The sequence below is a fragment of the Mercenaria mercenaria genome, chromosome 12, assembly GCF_021730395.1.
Source record: "Mercenaria mercenaria strain notata chromosome 12, MADL_Memer_1, whole genome shotgun sequence".
NCBI classification, from domain to species: domain Eukaryota; kingdom Metazoa; phylum Mollusca; class Bivalvia; order Venerida; family Veneridae; genus Mercenaria; species Mercenaria mercenaria.
The window spans coordinates 49173325-49196638 of NC_069372.1; the positions used below are offsets into that span (position 1 = coordinate 49173325).

Sequence of the window (23314 nt, forward strand, 5' to 3'; positions counted from 1 at the left end):
TGTTTGTTTTGAGTGAATATGGAATATATCTCACTGAAAAGTGAGAACATTTCTAATATTTTCATGAGCGTGTAGCGCGAGTGAAAATGTGAATATGTTCTCACTTTGAGGTGAGATATATTCCATATTCACGAAAACAAACAAATTTTCTTTTTATTTTATGCTCAATTACATTGAGATTTGCATTTTGCAACTAATTTTAATCTCAGCGCGGGAAACAGACGTGCGTAAACAGACATGACGTCAGACGTGCTGTGACGTCATAAAGACGCACACAACATAAAGTACCATTTTATTTTATTTTTTGCTGCATAGCGTTATGAAATTCTCTTTAAGTAAAATAATTTGAATCGAGAAATAAACTATAAAGAACAAAGTGCGACTACAGTTTTCATCCTGTTTTAAGCAAATAATTTAAAATTCATACACAATGTAATGAGGGGGTGGAGCTATATCTCTCACAGTGTGAAAATATAGAATTCATATTTTCACAGTGTGAGTGATGAAATATGAAAATATTTAACTGATAGAATACAGTATTTCATTAGTTAGAATAAAATAAAATAAATTTTAATTAGATATGTTATAAAAATTATATGGCTTATTTTCGTAAAAAAATCTTATTTTCGCGAAAATAACCTTATTTTCGCACTTTAGGCCTACCGCTCAGACTAGAGGCATACAGACACTAAATAGAAAAATGGCGCGAAAAAAATGGTATCGCATAATGGCGGACACAAATAGTCCTCAGTTTTTTTGCTCTGTAGGGCTATTTTCCTTAATTTCTTTTCATTTTTTTGCTAAAATCACATGACAGATCTATGCTTGACATGTAGGCAGCATTTTCATAATGAAATAACACCTTGACAAAATTGTTCATGGAAACTTAGATCATACACCACCAGTATAATTTGGGGTCTCATTTTTTAGCTGATTTTGCAGTTTGTGTGTTTGCTGAAATTATTTCTGCATCAACCCAGGAGTCTGAAATTCTATCATAGACATAGAAGTCATCTTTCAAAAAATACCCCTTATATAAAATAAACACAGGTGTTATTTATATATTAGGGTATTTTTTGTAAGATGACTTTGTGGTCTTATTGATAGAATTTCGACTCTGTGATCAAACATGACCCCCACTTTTCTTTTGATTTTTAGTTAGCACTGACAATATTCTTCAAGAAAATGTAAGTTACAGAAATTTAAAATGGGTCCTGATGTGTGCTGCGGTCATTGGAAATAAGTCAATTTTATATAGAATAAAGAACAACAACTATTTAGTGTGTTATAACCTAGACCTTTGAATGGGAACCAATATAGGACAGGGAACCAGATTACCGCTCAGACCTACGAGGTTCTCGTGTCATACGAGACCTTCGTCAGGTGGCGTTGTTGTTGTGTTGCTTTCTTCATAAAAAGTGATCATGGTATGAAACCGGGATAATAAACTCCGATTTTATAGTTGTTTACCAGATATTTGAGTTATGAGTCCGCATATAATACAACTATTTCGTTGTTTCAATTCGCTTCGATGAAATTCTCTCTCATTGACATTTTCATGATTCATAAAATTATTTGTTACCATGGTCATGGATCGTCAAAGTTCATGTTGGTGATGTAATTGTTAAAATTACAAAACTGTAACCTGTCATGTTTGGTGAATTACAAATACCCTGCTGTTCAAAAGATCTGTGCATACGTGCGTTGTATTTAAAGGTGTCTATTCTGATACTGAGCCTGTCCAAAGAACTAGTATAAAATACACAGAATGGCAACTGGAGATAATCTCGCATCAGCTCGTGTTAGCGCGTTATCTTACTTCTAAGCATTTGCCGACTTGATCAATCGTGATCAAATCAACAGATGCTTACTGAAGTATAAAACTGACGGTAGGATGGAGTTCCCTCGTATCGCAGTACTAACGGTCGCATATCAATAAACTTTATTGAATAAAGTCTGATCTAGTTTGTTTTCTGCATTAAAACTTTAAACCAACTGTCTGTTATAACTTGCAAATCATCTTTCTTTCTCAGCCAGTGGAGAATGTGTAAAAAACACAATAAAATGTCAACCATATTTTGACCTACTTTAACAATCCCATAGTTCTCAAATATCGCGGTATTTGATTTTGACAGCTGTGGGACACGCCTACTTGTGTCATCATGTGACCGCAATAATTTCATTCATAAAAACAATGCTTCAGACGAACTTTCTGAAGCTGTCCTGGTTGTGGATTTAGTTTAATTTAAATAAAAAGCGTTTTGGCGGGAAGGGGTGATGAGCAGATGCATAATTTTGAGATATTGAATGGTTGCGATAAAACTAAGTAATACTTAACATTTACGATGGAATTTTGCAAAAAATGTTTATAAACAAAATCCCGTGGTACCGGTTTACAAACGTAAGTCACTGCGGTGCTGCTCCGCGAAGAAATTCCGGCAAAGGGAGATTACCGCGATACGAGGGAACCCGCATATTTCTAAGTGTTGCCGACTTGATCAATCGTGATTAAATCAACAGACGCTTACTTCAAGTTGGTATAACTTTATTGAAGAAATAACAAGTTCCCAAAAATGGCTTGGGGTTGCTACTACAACGAGATCTCATTCAGTTGCCATGAGATGTTGGCGAGATTTACTTTATATGCCTTTCAAGTTGCCAATCTATTTATTTTTATAGCTCTTTGACCTGTCCCGTAATTAATAAACTCATTATCTTGGCATGAGCATCGGAGCTGCAATGAAAAAAATCTGACCAGGCAGATCAAATTCCTTGTCCTCATCCTCAATTACTTTCTGACTCTGTTTCTTTTTTCGAGGAGGAATTTTTTTGGTATATGGGGAAAAACATACTATTTTGAGGGTGTTGGTGGTGGAGGGGGCAATTTTGCCAAATGAGAGCCATGCATAAACTCACTATTTCACATATAACTAAATAGATGTAAATTAACTTAATATTATTTAAGACCATTCACAACTGTAAGTAGCATCTGCTACATGCGATATTTATGGTTTTAATTTCTCCTCATTCTTCCATTTGCATTCTCTGCCATTGAATAGAATTCCTTCACAGGACTTGTTTTCCTTCCCCTCAGAAAATTTCTTTCAAATCATGAAGTTTTCCCAAAAAATTAGACTTTACATCAGGTTTTTTTATTCCCCTTTGTCCAAATACCAAGCTATTTTTTCCCCTAATTTAAAGGCCTGGGCCCCTTCTCCTCTTGGTAAAAAACCCCTGCTTCAGTATGATGGAACATGATTTATGATTGGCCAATAGCTACACATCCCTGACACAACTGCAACGTTTTACACAGGATTTCTTGGATATCCTCTTATTGATTTCAATGACGGGGAGAATGCAATCTATAGACCGAGGGGAAAAATTACTTGTTAATATGTGTAGCAGATGCTACTGGCGGTTGTAAGTGGCCTTAATTTATGTCTTTCATTATACTCGTGGGTAGCGAATTTGGCCGTTGCTTGGATTATAACCATATTTTAGTGAATGTTTTGGTGTTGTTTCGTTGTGCCGCATTTTAAGCTACCTGGGATTTTCATCAGGAATCACTCATTTCCTGATAGATATTTTGTGGACAGGAAGGGCTCGAGACTGGTGGTCAGTCTCATTTTGTAACTAAATGCGTACATAAATAGTGATAGATAGTTTGTTTTATTTTCTAGACAATTTATTTTACAGTGGTGTAGGAAGTGAAAACATTGCTTGCAGGCTCGAGTCTCTGGTCTCTAGCCTTGTGTAGATGATATATATCATTTGATAGGGGCTCATATTTCATCACATATTTTCATTTTCAATTTGGATTGATCTAGGATGAAAGATTGAAAACAGAGATTTTTATCTGTCAGGTCATATTTTTGTCATCCAAGGTATGTGCGTGTAGTCAGAGCCAGTGCTTCTAAAAAAATTAACTCCTGTACCAAAACGGTAACAGGATATTCTGAAAACTCCTAGAGGACAGGTGAGGCCTCTGGTTACTCGCTGGATTTCTTGAATGCTGGCTAGACAGCCTGATACTTGATGGCTAGAATGCTAGTTTGCCGTCCATTACTAATGAAGGTCAAAAAAAGAGAAAAATACAATTTAACCTTTGTGACATTAAAACAAAACCGAAACATAAGAAAAATTACATTGTCATTGTAGGACGTATTTTTGATGATCCGAAGGAAGAAGGTGACAGTTTTCACAGATGCAAAGGAGTCAACCACAGTATTGGAAGTCAAGAAAATTGTTGAGGGTATTGTGAAACAAAAGACAGAAGATCAAAGACTATTCAAAGATGACCAGGTATATTGCAAATTTTGTTTGTGGACTTAACTACTCAATAAATAGGTTATTGCACTTTTCATCTTATAATTTGTTTTAAAAATTATATGCATGTGTTTTAGAAGTAGAATGTGTCTGTATAGGATAAGTAAGGTAATGAGCTAGTCATCAAGTCGTGAGGTTGCAGGATGGAAACCTGATGTAGTCTGTGCCTCAGATAAATTTCTGTTAGTACATTAGATAAAAGGAATGTTGTTAGTTCTTTTGGATTTTATTTATAAAATTTATTTTATAAAAATGAGAACTGTCAAGTCGGTATATAAGCAGACAGTCAAGGGAACAACATAAAGTGGTTGCTTTAGACAAGTTTAAATAAGAACAGACCGTCAGTTCTGGAAATTAACAGACTGGCTGCTTACAGCAAGTGGCTGTATAATACAGATGGCCATTATGGCAAGTTCATCTGTACTACAGAATGTTCATACATTGTCCGTATCACTTAAATTTTTTCTTGTAGCCCCTAGACGACAATAAGACATTGGGAGATTGTGGGTTTACAAGTGCAACAGCCCGAGCACAGGCTCCAGCTACCATAGGCCTCGCATTTAGACTTGATGGTAAGGCTTTTAATATCAGTCAATCTGAATTCATGTTTTCAGACCACTTGAGCTTAAGGTTGTTGAAATGACTAAGAGTTTAGCTATTCTGGCATGTCTGCATTAAACAAAAACGTAGCGTCATTACCCTGTGACCATGTGGTTATAGTCACCAACTTTAAATCACTTGCTTCTCACTGCTGCAGGTTCAAAACCTGACTTGAGTATAGAATTATTTCATGTTAGAAAACAGCCCAACTCAACTGGGCCTTAACTTGTTGGGAGTGGCACTTCGGGTCTTCATCCAGATCAAAAGCTGAAAAGTTGACATATATGACCTAAACTTTTGCTGATAGAAAACAAACTTGTGTCAGCTGGAAATAAATATCTTAGTCTCTTGAAGTTGTGTTGGTTATTTCATTGTTTGCTATTTTAGAAACCCAAATCTTACTATAATTTTTTTGTCAAATTAACATCACTAAGAGTAAGACTAAAAATAGAGTAATTTATGAAAAGTGTTAAAAGCAAACCTCTATACGACTGATCAGTTTAATGATTTTTGCTTTTCTTCATGAATATTTTATTATCTGCATCTTGATTTTTTTGTAGCTAATACAGATTTTGTCATTGGATGACACATATAAATACTGTGGGGATATCAGAAATGTTAGTTGATTAAGAATGCACAGTCACAACTCAGTATCAGTTTCATATTTTCAGACAGAGATTTACCTTTCTGAAAATTGCATCTAAACCTTAACACTGGTCAATTATCATCAACAAGAACAAGAGATTATAGTACATATCCGCTTGTATAAAATATTTGGTTAGCTCGTTTAAGACCGAAAATTTACCTAAAAATGAAATCTTAATGTGCAGTAAACTCATTAATAAAAAATATTACAAAGAAAAAATTTAGTTAATTTCATAGTACAAGTTTATACTGCAACTTTAAGGATTTTGTCGAAATTGTCCTGGTATTACATTAAACAAAAAGACAACCCATGTAAATTTAATTTAAAAAGTTGTTTGTACATGCATTACTAGATCACAGTAGCCAGGTAAACTTTACATAATTCCTATATTATCACCTGTTTATATACATTAAAATTAATGTTTGAACAGTTAACACTAATTGGATAAATTGATGGTGTTCGATTTTTGTGTAAATTCAGTAATCCAGTAAAATATTCAATAATTTCTGAAACTTTATTCTTCAGGTCTCCTTTACAATTGCAGTAATATCTTTGAAATGTATTGATATATATTGAGTTTGACTGGTCAGATAAAATTGCAAAATTGTGGTCATAAAAAATATCGCAAAATAAGGCATATGACCAGGTAGTAAATGCACTTCCTATTTACTTGCATATGTCACATAGAATTTAAAACATAATTATGACATAATTATTGACTTATTAGATTACACTATCATTTTGTTATTTTTCATGAAAATTTGCATGTTAAATTTTGATCATATTGGCTGCCACTGTAGGCGATGCCTTAAAGAAAGTTAGTGTATCAAAGTTATATATTCAGAGTTGAACATTACTGTATTCAATGGCAGTTTGAGCCTTTTGACTAAACACCGTTTTCAAGTTCCTCGAGTTAACCTGAGTATGAACACAGGACTCCCTTCACTCATGCCAGAACAAGCAGATGAATGTTAGTCCTTAGTTTTTCCAATAATTTTTTATACATAATTATACTGTTAAATGACTCGTTTCTTTAATCATTCCCTTGTGGCATTATTGTCCAGGTTTTTTGTAACTTAAAAAAAGGGGTAATATACTAGCAAGAGATGTTGCAAAATTTGTTTCTTTGAATTTAGAAATAGAGAAAAGGAGATAGTTTAAGGCGAAAAAAAATTTTTTTAAAAATAATTCAGATTTCGAAGGTGTTGATTATAGAGTACTGTTAGAAGATTGCATATGTATGTAATCCACATATAAAATTACAATAAAAGTTGCCATTGTCATATTAATGAGTTGTTTGACTGTACCACTTAATTTCATTAATTATCTTATTGAATGATAAATATTATGAGTGTGTACTAGTTAGGTTGTTAAACTTTTCGATAATTTTTTTGTGTTGACCTATATTTATGCAATGTCTGTTTCATTACATTTTCCAATTTTGAAAATTGAGATTAGTTGTTTGAAAGTTATCAACCCCTTAGCTGGTTCTCTGAAATTGAATACGCTTGTTTCACATACTATTTTTGCTGGAATTTCATTGTTACTTTCCAATACAGTATAATGTATTGCATTTCATTTGGGGCAATTTTCTTGCATACAACTTAGCAGATTTATCTCCTTGTAATGTTTTTGTCGAAAATGTACAATAATTCGCAATTGTTTTTTAAGATTGTGAAAGTACATTGTTAGAAGAGTTTGTCAGGATAAAACTGTGCAGTCTGTCAGACAGAAGTCTATATATTTTCATGCTTAAAAAATTAATGAATATTGACCCAGTGTAGGTCATTTTGCACTTAAGTATTTTTAACTGTAGCAAAAAATGTCATAAGAAGTTTATGCAAGTTAAAATATATTCCTTAAACAGACATCAATAGAGTTTACATATTTAGGATTAAATCATTTTGAATGTATCAAAGTTTCTCACAGACAGCAGTATACCTATGAGTTATGTTTTTTGATATTTTTTTCTGCCTGTCTAGTATGGAGGCATAATATAAAGTATAAGTGGTAGTAGTATCAAAGTCTCATATATTGCAGATGTAAATATACTGAACCTTGAGACTGGTACCTTTTTCTAGTATTTTCCATATGTTTTGTGTTAAGAACTTGTAAGCATGCTTGGTTCCTTGTTCAAATGGTTTCTATAAGTAACAAGTAGGAACTGGGGTCCCAAGTGCCTGGTTCCCTGTTCCAATATTTATCAAAGCTTGGAACCAGAAATTGCTGTGTTCTAAATACATTTCCATTGGCCCATGTGGAAACCATGATGTCTAACAATGGTCTATTTAAATAGTAGGTCATTCAAAAAAAAGTTCAGAGTTATACTACTGTCTGGAGAGGAGAGATGTTCATTACATGTTGTTGTCTTAGAAATTAGTAAAAACTACAGAAATAAGCCGTTTATGTATCAGTAATACAGTTTGTTGGCGGAACTTGTCAAAAGTTCTTTTTTTAATGAAATACATTATTCAGATATTTTTCTTTTGTAAGTTTTTTTTTGTATTTTAAGTAGAATTATTGCACTGGGTTTATGTGTATTTGTGTTACTGACAAAAGTAAAAACTTTCTGTAAAGGTCATGGGACTACAGTTGATTAAATGAAAAAACTTAGTATTAGTCTCTAGCTGGGGCGCTGTAACTTGTGCTGTAAATTAAGAAAGTTCTAGCATTGTACAAGAGAAACTTACATTAAGGGCAAGTGTAGTAGAGTGAGATATTAGCCGATCTAAACTTACAAAAAACAGAAACCTTATTTGATTGGTGCTGTTGAATATATATTATGCCCAAATTTCATGTTTGAAAATGTAAACAATTTTTACACAATATTCTATGTAAACATTGAATATATATGGTTTTAAATGTGTATAAACATTACTGTGTAAAAGATTTAAAATACTGCACACTAATAAATATAAGTATTAAGCACAGTATGAATATGTTATGCCGCTAAAAAAGCTGGATTTTTTGTTTGTTTGAGAAACAGCTATTCGTAGATATGACATTTAATTGTGAGTACAGCTCTCCATACATACTTAATGTATTGAGTTGAGTAAAATGTTTTGGTGAAAATTTTCTACATTTAAATCGATATCAGATGATAAAATATTTTGGTGAAAGATTGGAAAAGTACATCTTTAAGCACAGTGTTTTAGTATAATGGTTATAAAACATGTATGCAGTGTGAGAGCTCTGGAGTTGAATTTTCGTTCTTGATTACTTGAACCTTGTCACATGTACATGTATAAATTATCAGAACCAGATTTGCCAGTCAGATTTTTGGTATATTTATGGTACTGCCATCTTTTTTTGAATATTTCCTAAGCAAACTTACTGTGTTCTCGAGAATCTCTTGTCTGTATGTTGAAAAGAATATTCCATTGTCACTGCTGTAGAATACATGTGGAAAGTTTTTGTATTTATTTTAAAGGCACAGATCAAACTTTTTGGTTTCCTTCTTTTTATAAAGCATTTGGACTAGCACGTTTTTCGTTTTCATCATTATTAGAAAGCAGTAAACCATTGAGAAATGAAACATTATTTGTGTAAATTATTTTATAGTGTAAATTAGCCTTACTCTAAGCAAAAATGTTTTGTTTCTTTGTACTTTATTGATTTACATGTTATCATCATTGTGATAAATAAAGCTTCATTCATTGATCCAAATGATTTTACTTTGTTGTTTTTAGCTCACATAAGAATTAAGGCTATTTGAGGTACCAGCTATGTACAAATTATCCAAAATGTTCATTTTTCTGACAAGGACTAGCAGAAAAAATTGTCTTTTCTAGAATGCTGTTCCTTTTAATCTTGCTGTTTCATTTTCTGTCTATCTAGTGTCAACATACTAGTAGTAATGGTTGTATACAGAACATATGGGTCTCAGAATTCCCGTTCATCACAGCTTCTTAAAGGGGAATACGCAAGATTTGGCATCATTTCTTATTAGAAACATTTACACTGACGAAAAAGTATAAATAACGGATTGCAAATCATCATTCTTCCCTTATGTGCATTACCATATATGGTAAATCAGTGAATAACAACTACAAGAATCATATTTGTGGGCCATAACATAATATGAACCTTTAGTGTGTGTGCAAAAGTATATACCTCTATTTAATTGTACTTCACATAATTTTGTCATAAATACCACATAATTTCTGCATTTGGTAATGCCTTTTTACATCGCTGTACCCAAAATGGCTGGTATCTCATTGAATTGATGTAAATGAGATGTGAAACCAAAGTTGTAGTCCTGTTTGGCGCCATATAACCTATACTGTGATGGTGCGCCGTAAAACCCAAATAAATAAAATTAATGATACTATTTCAATTGCCATATCTTTTTTGTTATTGGTCCGATTTTCATAATTCTTTTGCCAGTTTATATTTTTCATTAACCTCGTCTAAATACGTACATTGTCAAATGTTGAATATTCTGCTTTAAAGAAATTTCACCACTTAGCCAGCCAGAACACAAGGTGAGCTGTTCTGATCATTCACTGTTGAAAGTCCATTTGTAAACATTTCTTCTACATTGTCAGACATCCCAACTTTCTGAATGCCAAGTGGGAGTTTTTGCTTTCCGATGTGGGAGATTGAGGTGTTCAAGTGGGAGATTTTAAACCGCGGTAATAATGTTCATGATAACGAAGCTTTTAACAAATCTAATGATAATATAAACTTATTTGCCCTTTTAAAATCACTAGTCTTAAAAAAATTCACTTGTCTATATCTTATTATTCATGCATTTTTAATGTTTTGGAACAATAATACATGAAGCCTTCTGTGCAAAATTAAATAGTTATGGCACTTTGAGCACTATGTCTAAATTCAAAACACCACTGAGAATTAAACCTGCACTTTTATTTCTTTTGTTGGAAAGAAGACTCCCCAGGTGAATTTTACATGACAAACACTGTGCAGCTGTTAGAACTGTAAAAACAAAATGTATATAGCTAAAAGAATAAAAGTTTAAGCAATAGAAAATTTACTGTTTGATTCTCATCCCTGTCAACCAGTATTTAAAACCCCTGGCTCAAATACTTTTATTGATCAAAATCCTGTTATCCAAAATTGAATGTCCGGGTATTATTACACTTTCGTAGATTTGCCTAAATCTCCAGTTAAAAGGATGTGTTTGACAAATTGTTATGATGCAAAGACAGTTTAACAGCATTTGATAGTAAGTGATATTAAAATTTACCATGACATTTCCTCTTATCAAAATGATTTTAAGAGAAATGTTTTTTAAAACCTAGCAGGTTGACTCGGCGACCATCTACTTTCGATTTCAAAAAGTTACAAAAAAGGTAAAGCCAGTATAATTTCTAATCTAAATTTGATTGAATTTAATTAGATATCTAATGTCTGGATTTTAATTTCAACTGTGACACATTAATCAACACCTGGCTTTGTTAAATCGTGTAATAAACAATAATCAGCACGGGTAGAATAAGGTGCGAAATATCCGAAAGCTGTTGTTTACAGACTCGTCAGTAGTGATACAGTATCAGATAGGCGCAAAGAAGCGGATTATTTCATAATTTTTGTGTGTTTATGTTGTTTTGTTGGGGTTTTTTTAATCGGGAGATTGAGACTTCTGATCGGGGTGATCGGGTTTTACAACCAGAATCGGGAGAAACCCGATCGGATCGGGAGAGTTGGGATGTCTGCATTGTATTTAATTTCTTTGTGAATCTGTTTGAAGGGAGTTAACGAAACTTGACATGGATGTTCTTTAAATGGTTCTATTATTTAACCTTTAGCCTGCTGGCGGCAGTTATTATGCCTTTGCGACCAGTGCAAACCAAGACCAGCCTACACATCAGTGAACACCCCTTTGAATTATAAATGATATTGCCCAAATTGAATGATGGACCAGTCCATTTTAGCAATTTAGCAGGGTGAAGGTTAAAAGAACTTACATAAAATCTTCCTGTTAAAATTTTAAAGTTATTTCACAGATACTGCTAGGTAATCTTTGGTAAGAGGTAGGTCGGGTGATCAATGCTTCTTAGCCCTCTTGCTTAGTTCTTGATGTAGGCCTCATTTAACGGTAGCCTTATGGTGGGGCCTGTGGTAGCTGGATCACTTGAAACCTTAAAAAGGTAATGGCATCTTTTTCTGCAAATTTGACTCTACTTTTGATCCTATAACTTTTTATAAACATAATAATCATGGTGACTACAAAGTAGATATATATGGATCTTACATGCACCTGCCTGTGTAATTTGGACAGCGTTTTCCATACCTGAGGGAAAGTGTGAAATGGAAAACGTGACTTTAACTATGGAATGTGTGTTGCAGGCATTGCATACTTTTTGGTGTTTTTTTTTTCTTTTTTTTTTAATATGCAATTTTCATCAACTCATAAAAGAAAGGAGACACAGTAGGGCAGGAATACAGCAATGTGCTCCTGATTACCAAGATAATATAAAATGTATTGGGTATTAATCATATTTTCATCCTGATCTATATAATATAGATTGAACATTTTGATAATATCCATCCATCCATCCACCCCATTATCTCCACCCATTCATTTAATCAACAGACGGTAGCCGTCTAGTGGGCATTCGTCAATATATTTCAAAATGGATGCAAACGTGAGCGAAGCGGAGACAAAATCGGATAAAAATGATGAATTAGAAGAGAATGTCGAAATGGAAGACGATGACAGTGGTCAAGAAGAAGAAAGTGATCTTTCTTCTGGGGAAGACGATGATTCTAGAGAGACAGAATTGAAAAGTAAATGTGATTTGCTTCAAAACAAGGTAAAATCCTGGGTAAAGTATCGCGGAAACCTGTGATTAATTGTAATTTTATTTTGTGATTTAATGTGTTCGAAGCAGTAAAAGGTTTTCTTTTCATTTTTTTCTATTTTGTATTTGGTTTATTTTCAAGCAATGAATATGTAAACAATTTTTTAGCTTAATGGGCCAATTCGTTACACCAGATATTGAGGTCAGTTTATGATTTTCCATAATTTGTGGTCTGTTCCACTGGCACCAGATCAGAAAGAAAATGCCTCCGTACGTGTTATACCCTACCCCTGGGTATTCTATAAGAACCATGGTCATGAACGGGAAAATATACTAACCCATTTCAATCGCGTATTTCATACCTAAAACACGCAGTTCAGTAAATGTGTACTATTGATATTAAACAAGCGATAATTTATCTTCCATCGTGCACCAGTCACATTGTCTCAATATTCCATATTGCAGAGATGCTCCATATATTTTATGCTTTAGTCAACGTTACAGAAAAAACTTGCGTGAACTCCCCTAATGAACATCCGGTCTAGAGGTCACGGCAGTGTGCACATGTTAAGCGAAATGTAAACAAACAAAAACAGAATGCAATATATTTACAGTTTTACGATAAGACCAGGGCTCGACACTAACGCTGGTCCGCTGGTCCGAGACCAGTGCTTTTCAGGGAGGACCACTAACTTCTCGAATCTGTGTGGTCCGACGGACCACCGAAAATGACAAGCAAGTCATTTTTAAAATAAATTAATAAGCATTGAATTGTTCTCGGTACTGCAGTTTAAAAATAGAATTTGGTTTTCCAGAAGGGTATTTTCTTGAAATTTGGAATGCCCGGATGTAACGCTGGTACTAAAACCCGGGAACGGAACACGGTAACTTATCTATCTGCTTGAAGTATTCATTTAAGAACTATTGAGGTATCAGTACAGTATCCAGCGTTCGGTAGACCCGAGGTTCCGGATTTTGACCCGCGAAAATCGAGAAAAACTCGTATCTGACTCGCACAGAAAATGCCCCATGCGTCGGCGTGACCCGCGGAAATTTTCTTTGATTCGTCTCGAGTTCGAAAGTTCTGCCCCTGTGCCAATCAAAATCCCAGTGAATTTAAATATTGTTTGCCGCCATAAGCGGAAGTATGGCAGTAGGCGGAGCGTCGTATATTAATTAGCTACTGACATATGTCAATTACGCCACGCGCCGACTGACACGTTGTCATCTCGCGGTTTGTATTTAGTGCCCGTCATTATCAAAAGTGTTTATTGATCAAAAGTTAAAAGTTAATTGATAAACAATGCGAGATGCAGCCTATTATCGTGTTTGTACAACTTGTTAATTAGCGGTATACAGCTTCTGCTGTATTGTCTTGCCGATTATTACTGAACAACAAATTGGATAACGAAATTCATTTATTTTATGTGCTTGACACGTTTATATAAGCCGATCGGCCGTTACGATCTATAGCATTTTATTTAATTTATTATCATTACCGAGGCTTTGTTTGGGCAAAAACAAATGAAAATGCTTTTAATATGCAGAAATTATAAGTATTCAATAGGTATAATGAAAAAAAAAAGAAATTGTTAACACGTATTTTATCAAGAATTTAATGTTACTTTCGTTTTCTATATTTGTCACCCGTTTTCACGGCCGTGATTTTCGGACATTTTAACGAGATTTTCTAGTGCAATCTTAATGAAAAGTCAATAAAAAGTCTGCATTTAAGAAAAAATGACAACTGTTGCAAAAAAAATCTCTTATTTTGAAGCATTTTTCGAGAAGAGGCACCAAACCCCACCCACTTAAAATACATGAATTGCTGAAAAAATCATAAATATTGACATCTTTATTTTAAATTTGATTTTCAAAATTATTTTTAATAATTAAATGGCAGATGTTTATCAAAATAATAATATAAAAATCACATGTTTTGCAGTGTTTGTAAAAAGTACTCCATGAAAGAAGAGGGGGTCTCATATGTTACTGGTTGCGTTAACTTAAAAAAAACAACATCCATCTAGGTAGGACCACCTGAAATTCTGTCGGACCATCAGTTTGCAAAAGCTGCTGGTCCTTCGGACCACCACTGGAAAAAAGTTAGTGTCTAGCCCTGAAGACTCGAAATGATGAATGAAATTCATCTTGTATATGATTTTGAATTTGAAATCATACATTGGTATATATTTATTCTGTTTATTTAATTCATTTTGCACATTTATGCTGCATATAAACATTTTAGCGTTCACGTGTAGTAAAATGACGACTGACATACATTTTCACATCAGCCAATCAGAGTGTGTCTGTAATCTAGACCGGAACTTCACCAGGGAAGTTCAAGCAAGTTTTTTGTGTACCTTTGAAAAACTGTAAACTACACGTTGTTTTTCTAAGATAAGAAGTATTGAAGAAATATAACTGGTACACAACGGAAGATAAATTACCGCTTGTTTAATATCAATAGTACACATTTACTGAACTGCGTGTTTTAGGTACGAAATACGCGATTGAAATGGGTTAGTATATTTTCCCGTTCACGACCATGGTTCTTATAGAATACCTAGGGGTAGGGTATAACACGTACGGAGGCATTTTCTTTCTGATTGGTGCCAGTGGTCTGTTCCAATAAGTTTGCAAAATATTTCATGCTGTAGGATGGAGTTCTCTCTTATCGCCTTACTAACGGTTAGAACATAAATAACATATGAATAAAATCAGGCATTCAGTATGTCTTGTGAAACAATTAACATAATTGAATTTACCAACACTTGCTCATGACATCGTAGAATTTGGGTGATGCTATCCAGATTCAAAATTGTTAAAGGTATAGATGACTGTTTCTTTGAGAAATTTTTCTGTTATTCATCATCTACAAGAGGACATAACTTAAAACTTGAAAAGCCCCATTGTAGAACAACCTTTTGTCAAAATCAGTTTTCATGTAGAGTGATTGACATGTGGAATTGGTTGCCTCAAGAAGTAGTTGATGCCAAGGATGTCCATAGTTGTAAGATTAGATTTGACCATCACTGGCAGGGAGACATGTTGTACCAGTTTGAGACCAGAATAGATGTTGTCATGGGACAACTTTTGTAACTAAGTACTCTTCATGAAAGTTTATCTGTTACCAACACAACTACCAAATTTGTTTTGAGAAATTGCAGTAATAAAGTCCTTAATAGAGTCCGAAAGAAGAGGGGCTTAAAAAGGACCTAGTCTTTACTACAGAGCCCAAAATCATCCTACAGCTATATCCTACAGCTATAATTAAGCTCTGTATAGTTTTTGAGTGACCCTGTTTTAAGAACACTTAAAACCAGTTATACTTTACCCCCAATAATTTACTGGTCCCATTTACAGCTGGGTCGATTGAGACAATCGTGATAAAGTGCCTTACCCAAGGACACACCGCAATGGGAGTAACCAGGATTCAAACCAGTGGCCTTCACCTCAATAGGAAAACGTCTTAGCCCTCTTGACATTGGCCCTCCCAACATGAACCTCCCCCCAGTTTCTTGTGCCATAGTTTTTCATCACTGCTGGTGCACATATCCACCCAAGAAAAAAAGTGCCTTTGAATTTACTTTTTCTGCATCTGATCTAGAACTTTGGGCATATATTGTCCTGCTTTGCAGAGCTCTAAAGACTGGTATTTTTATTTCAGCTTAATGACAATCCCTACTTATATGATAACCATGTTGAGCTGATAAAGTGTTTGCGAGAACTTGGAGATCTGGAGAAATTACGCAGTGCAAGAGAGAAAATGAGTGAAGTCTTTCCCTTGACAGAAGGTACATAATTGTTATTCAAATGATATTATATAACTAAAATTTTTTGTGTAGAACCATTTATAAACAATTTAATAGCAAAGCACAAACAATATAGCAAGTAAATGAAAAAAAAAACAACAGAACTTGGTATGTACAATTGAACAGGCCTTAACAGACACCAATATTTAGTAGCCACTTGTGTTAAGTAGCAAGAAATTGATTTTCTGTTCTAATTTTGTCTTATCTTTGGCAGTCACCAGCCTTTAAGCAACCTAATTGTGGCATTCCCTTGGCTGGCTGTTTAATGCAGGTTTCACTGTCATTATCTTTAGTGATGACCTAGTGTACCTAGATTTTATGGTTACAGCAACTTAGACAAGAAAATCATGACTCTTCAATACTCGTGCTTCCCAGATATACTCTGGTAACTGTCCAATACTGAAATATTTTATTGATTTATCTGTTATTTAGAATTATGGCTTGAGTGGCTGCAAGATGAGATAGGGCTGATCTCTGATGATTCAAGTAGGGAAGAAATTACAAAACTGTTTGGAAGAAGTGTCAAAGATTACTTGTGTAAGTAAATAGAAACTCCTCTGGGCACACAGAATAATGGGCAAGATTGCTTACATATATATAACAGCAGAGGTTTTGCCTATCATTTGTTCAAAATTGATATATTTTTACTTTATAGTACAAATATAAAACTGTTGAATAATGTTTTCAAGTATTCATAGTGATATAGCATCATGACTGTCTTGTTTAGGATGTTGTTTTGAAGTATGTTTCTGTGATCGTCCCCATGTTTGAAACACATCAGTGAAATATGGAGGAGATAAAAGGTGCTCATTATAGGCATTATTTGGAGGACTCTGAGAAAGAACCACGGACCTCCAGCAACCTAGCAGAATAGATTCTTGTAAAAAAGAATTATTTATTTAAACTACCTCAAGAAATGTGAGGGGCAAGTGATTGGTGTTCAGTATTTAACTATTTGATCTCAGAGACCCTCTGTTGTTTCTTATGCTGATCAGTTGCATTAGGAACAGATCATGAGGTTGTTTGAAACATTCATCATATACTTGAGCTAATTGCCTGAGGATCTGAGAGCACCCCAACTTACATAGTCAAAACTGCCATGTAACTGGTAAAATTAAAATTGAACCTCATCATGTGAAAACCAACGTAGTGCATTTGCGACCAGCATGGATCCAGACCAGCCTGCGCATCCACGCAGTCTTTCTCTAATTGCAGTAGGGTTTGAAAGTGAACAGTATGGATCCTTACCAGACTGCGCAGATGTGCAAGCTGGTCTTGATCCATGCTGGTCGCAAATGCACTATGTTGGTTTCTTCATGGTGCAGCTCAAATTTTTGTTACAGCTATTCCGCTGTGGCTGGAGTATGTCCAGTTCTCTATAGGTGGTATGGGAGGCACAGATGGAGTCAGCAAGGTCCGAGAAGTGTTTGATAAAGCTCTTACAGCCTGTGGACTTCATGTTTCCAAGGGAGATAACCTGTGGGAAGCTTACAGGGAATTTGAGAATGCCATTCTGGCTGGTTTGTTTGTAAGATATATAAATTTTTTATGTACTAGAAGTGTTGTCATGAATTTTCACAGTATTTCATATTTGTCAGTTTATACAATTAGTAAAACAAAAGTTCGGTCAGTTGCACTCCTACACAAGATGCAGTATTTTCAAGAGTAACATAGATCTGGTGTTAAGGTTGTAAAGTACAATCAACATAGTATTAAGAAACCACTCAAAAGTCTGCCCAAAAAATTGTCTTAATAAAATGGTCTCTGAATACAGTTGAGTAAATGTTGAAAGATGAGCAGTATGCGGATCAGTTGACATACTTTAATAACCATATGTTACATGTCAAGTACATTTGACCATGTACATGTATGTTATTGCAAAAATATTTTAAGATGTTTGCTTGACTGTTTGAAAAGTTAATTGCATACTAGCTGCAAAAGATGGGCTAATAGATACTGTTACAATTTTACCTGCTGGTTCTGTCTTATGTGGTCACTGATCACATGATGAACAAATTGTTTAATGGAGTGTATTTATATAGTAAAATTGTTCAGGTTGGATTTATTGTAGTTGTTTATTGAAACACCACATAAAACAGGTGGTTGCATGTATGGTGTCAACAAATGTAGGACGTTTTGGCCTGGACGTTTTGGCCTAGGATCTGTTTTGATCTTAACATGTAAAACAAACATATTCTTGTTCTTCACATGTCTTGTCAATTGGTTTTAACCAAATTTCTTTCCATTTTGTAGTTTTGTATGCGTGAAATGATATATTTTTTACAGTAAAAAAATTTCAGATGTATTTACCTATTGTATTTCAATTATTCACTGAAAAACCTGTAATGAAATTGTATCTAATACTATTTCAGCCAGCACCAGGCAGTGTACCTACCAAAGAACAGGAAGAAAAGTTCAGTGAACAGCATGACAGAGTTCAGTCCCTTTTCAAAAGACAACTTACAGTTCCTCTTCAGAGTTGGTATTTAAAGATTACATTAATCAGTAGGATAGTCTTCAGTTCGTCAGACTAAATGATTTATGTTTCAGCTATAATTTTATAACAGTTTAAGGGATTTCAGTGTGACTTTGCAGCAGAGGTTAATCCCAATGAGAAGGTTTGTCATGTGTGTCAGGTCTGTGTCTCAAATATCTAGTTCACAGACAGAGGTACTATCTCTTGCACTGTTTAAGGTGGGCCATTTCGGGGTCATATGTGCTTCTTGCTCGCATTTCTTGTTCACATTTTCAAAGTTTAGATTGTTAGACATTTAAGATACTATTAGGCATAAAATGATCAGCTCGGCTTAATCTTAAATATAATCTGCCAATATAATATGTCAGTACTGCTTAAACTTGCACTGTTTCTCATGTTTCTGGATCTGTGTTCATACAAAGTGTTGTGTAATTTATGCTTACATAATACATTCATAGCAAATAGAAATTTTAGCATTCCGGAATAGAATTTGAATGAAAATGGTCATGCTACATTTCTTTATATCACTCAGATTTAGAAGAAACCTTTGATGAATACAAGGATTGGATACAGGAGGAACCTGACAAGTACACTAAGCAGGCATACAATAAAGCGCTTATTAAACTGGAGAAAGTGAAACCATATGAAGAAAAACTGGTAAATTATGTTGAATTGTTGTGTCAATTGATGTTAAAAAGTTGTGCATTTTCTGTCATGCTATGGTTCAGCAGATGATTAATAAAAATGGAAGATCTCGTGTAAACTTCCCAGGCCCCTGGCATAGTGTTTGAAGAGTATTCCTTAGTCAGATGTTGGTGTCTTTTTTTCTGTATGCTGATTTTTTGTACATTAGGGGCAATAGGGGCTAAACATTGAAATGTTTACTCCTTATGCCCAAAAATATACTTATATTACTTATGTATTATATGTTGTTTATGGCTATTCATAGACAGGTTTCATTTTGGTAGGGGAGTGTGTGAGTTTGTGATAGCAAGAGTTTATAAAAAGTAGTGGGAGGACTTTTGTAAGTGACCTCATAGCCTACTGGATAGTGTTAGAACTTTGATACTTGGTCTTAGTTTCCTAATGTTTATGCATAATTTTTTCACCTGATACCAATTATCATTTGTTTCAGTCAGCAGCAGAGCCTCCAAGGTTTGAAGAATATCAGGAATATATAAAATATGAGGAGAAAGAAGGTGACCCTGCCAGGATACAGTGTCTGTATGAGAGAGCGATACAGGAGAACTGTCTCAACTCTTCACTCTGGTTACAGTACACTAAATATCTGGTAAGCTACAATTAATTGATATCTGGTATGTTATAGTTCACTAAATATCTGGTAAGCTACAATAAATTGATATCTGGTATGTTATTTATCACATATTTTCTGTAGCTTGTGTATATTATGAAGAAGTGAAGGTAAATTTGTTTCTTTCAATTGTAGGATCACACATTACGAGTGCCTTCAGTCAGTATTAATGTATTTGAGAGAAGTGTGCGGAACTGTCCATGGTGCGTACAGCTCTGGCAAAATTATATACTCACATTGGAAAGATCTGGAGAGACTTTTGAAAAAGTGAAAGGTAAGTCGACAGAACTTAGTTTTCCCTTATTATCCCTGAAAACAAAGTTTAATGGGGTTATTGGATATAGATGAATCATTTTTTTTTCCAAATAAATGTTAGTTTGTAGATATTTGTCATTCTGTCAGTGAAAGTATAATCTGAATGTTTTGCATACCCAGAAGTGTATCTAATATTGCTAGAAAAGAGCCAGATATTGATATCTGGTTCAACAGCTCACATGGACACTAATATTGGCCTCATGCTAATTGTTATTATATTTAATGACAAAATATTATGCAGTAATTGTGCACATCGTCTATTTTGATGGCTGTTTTATCTGTTTTTAACATGAATTTGAAAGCCTCTCAGAGCTTTAAGTCTACATTCTACAAGATGAGTCTTCATATTCAATCCTGTGAAATGTTTGTTAATGACATTTGGTTTGAAGATTTTATCAAATAACATTTTAATACTGTAGAATCTGGTAAATAAGCGCATATTCGAATATAAGCGCATATCAAAAGTAAGCGCATACGGCCTTACTGTTATTCCATATGGGATAATAAGCGCATGTCATGCCCTTACCATAATTTTGTCTCAAAAGTAGGCGCATATCCGATTACTGGTAAACAGACAACAGATGCAGCAAAAAGACGTAATTAACGGTATTATACCATGATAATTGTTTATGACAAATACAGGTGACAAGCGTTCTTACCTGTTGAATAGCCGATGTGTGTTAAAAGATTTTAACATCTATTGTCTGATAAAACGATAATTGTTTACGATAATCATGCTTTTTGAATAGAAAATGTTTTCAGTAAATGGAGGTAAAAGTTTGAATACCAGAAAAGTTGTCATAACAGATTGTCATTCTTTTCTAAATCTGTGAAAAGGATATGGATAAAATGCTACAATCATAGTATTGAACAATTATTGAATGGTCCGAGAGATTGAACATTATTTGCAAATTATGTAGTTCATTATGCTTTCATTATGTATAAATACTGTAGGCCTATGCAATAAAAGGAAATAGTTCACTGCGCACTTCCATGGCCATGTTTTACTTTCGTTTTCTCAATCTAGGTAAGCACTGTCAATATTCCTAATACTTGTATCAAAAATAGGCGCACAACGCTTTTCTATACCGGTAAGCGCATATCAAATATTAGCGCATAGTTTTGGCTTAAGTATAAGCGCATATCAAAAATAGGTGCATAAAAGTGTCGCTAAAATTATTATAAGCGTATACGCTTATTTAACAGATTTTACAGTATACAGCATTTATTTATTATAACTGATTTTTTAATTTTTGAAAGTGTTTGAATGTTTTTGTTAAAATTTTTTTAAATGTGACACAATTTCAGGAATGTTTGAGGCAGCTTTAACTTCGGGATTTTCTCAAGGCAGTGAAGTGTTAGCACTGTGGACAACATTTATAGATTATTTAAGGAGAAGAATCAAATGGAATGAAGGTAAATATGTACATGAAAAGAAATTCTTACTTTAACTATAACCCATATTAATGACACCTCTGAATAGCAAATATTTCAAATACAAAAGCTGACATTTTCTTTTGCATGTAAATTCTTATTAAAATAGACTGTGCAGCATGTGCAGAGCAACAACTGATGTACAGCAAACAAGATATGACCCAACCAGTGGTGTTTGTTCTTGGGGCTGTAGCAAGTATCCGAGTACTTTGATATACGCAAGTTAAACTAGAAAATCAAGTATGAGCACTCATAACCTCTAAAAATATTTGAATTGCATTACTCTGATTTCCTCAGAATGTTCCAATTTTCAGCAAAGCAAACATTTTGTAAGTTGAAATTAATGAAAGTACTGCAGTATAATGAGATGTCATATTGTACTGTCTGCAAGCATTGCTGAATAACTGTATTGAAAACTCCTAGTCTGCAAGCATTTCTGAATAACTGTAAATTGAAAACTCCTAGTCTTCCCTGGTGACATGTGTACCTAGATAAGTTTTCACTTTTACTGATGTTTTGATGAATAAGAACTGATTTTTATACGCCCGAAGGGACGTATTATGTTATGGTCCCGGTGTCCGTCCGTCTGTCTGTCCGTCCGTCCGTCTGTTAGCAATTTCGTGTCCGCTCTGTAACTCTTCAACCCTATGAAGGATTTCAAAGAAACTTGACACAAATGTTCACCACACTAAGACGACATGCAGAGCGCATCTTTTGGATGTCTCATTTCAAGGTCAAGGTCACACTTAGGGGTCTAAGGTTATATGAGTGTGTTTTGTGTCCGCTCTGTAACTCTTAAACTGCTTGAAGGATTTCAAAGAAAATTGGCACAAATGTTCACCACACTGAGACGACGTGCAGAGCGCATGTTTTGGATGTCTCATTTCAAGGTCAAAGTCAGACTTAGGGGTCAAAGGTTATATGAGTGTGTTTCATGTCCGCTCTGTAACTCTTGAACTGCTTGAAGGATTTCAAAGAAACTTGGCACAAATGTTCACCACACTGAGACGACGTGCAGAGCGCTTGTTTCGGATGACTAACTTCAAGGTCAAGGTCACACTTAGGAGTTTAAGGTAATATGTGACTTTGCTGTGTCCTCTCTGTAACTCTTGAACTGGTTGAAGGATTTCAAAGAAACTTGGCACAAATGTTCACCACACTGAGACGACGTGCAGAGCGCTTGTTTTGGATGACTGACTTCAAGGTCAAGGTCACACTTATTGGTCAAAGGTCATATATGACTTTGCTTTGTATATATTGCTATGCACTGCAGTGCTCTTGATTTTATTTGGCAGATCCCTTTTTGTTCTCTTACAATAATTTTTTTTTTCAATTTCTTCCCTTTTTTGTTACTATATATAGCTTATTTTGAAACTTTTTTATTATTGCCTGTAGGGAAAAACCGAGACCACTTTTCTGTGGTACAACATGGATGGTACATCCAATTTTTAGATGTATTTTGACATAACTTTACCTGGTAAGAATTTTTTTGTGGACTTAGAATTTTTTTTTTTTTTGAATTTCTTCTTTTTGTTGTCCCTGTCCTTTGGGCTTCAACAGTCATGTTCTTTAAATTTTGCTCCCATCCTGTGATGTAACCCTTCGGGCGTATATTGCCCCGCT

The 23314-nt window shown here is 34.4% G+C and overlaps 2 protein-coding genes across 3 annotated transcripts in view; both read left to right on the top strand.

Moving 5' to 3' along the window:
* The first annotated feature begins 1317 nt into the window (after positions 1-1317).
* On the top strand, positions 1318-4984 carry LOC123533666 (elongin-B-like). The gene is made up of 3 exons (XM_053519988.1): positions 1318-1427; positions 4159-4302; positions 4799-4984. The coding sequence occupies exons 1-3, from the start codon at positions 1425-1427 to the stop codon at positions 4967-4969; spliced, it is 318 nt and encodes a 105-aa protein (XP_053375963.1). The 5' UTR covers positions 1318-1424; the 3' UTR covers positions 4970-4984.
* Positions 4985-12149: 7165 nt separating this feature from the next.
* Positions 12150-23314, top strand: part of LOC123533848 (squamous cell carcinoma antigen recognized by T-cells 3-like) — a 46014-nt gene continuing 34849 nt past the window's right edge. The window contains exons 1-9 of one of the 2 annotated variants that reach the window (XM_053519990.1): positions 12150-12351; positions 16010-16136; positions 16587-16691; positions 17498-17682; positions 18527-18632; positions 19163-19287; positions 19766-19921; positions 20078-20216; positions 21566-21673. In XM_053519990.1, coding sequence (XP_053375965.1) covers positions 12172-12351; positions 16010-16136; positions 16587-16691; positions 17498-17682; positions 18527-18632; positions 19163-19287; positions 19766-19921; positions 20078-20216; positions 21566-21673 — 1231 coding nt within the window. In that variant the 5' untranslated portion in view covers positions 12150-12171. Of the gene's footprint in view, positions 12352-16009; positions 16137-16586; positions 16692-17497; positions 17683-18526; positions 18637-19162; positions 19288-19765; positions 19922-20077; positions 20217-21565; positions 21674-23314 lie in introns of those variants that run through there. The other variant, XM_053519991.1, reaches the window with a different exon arrangement.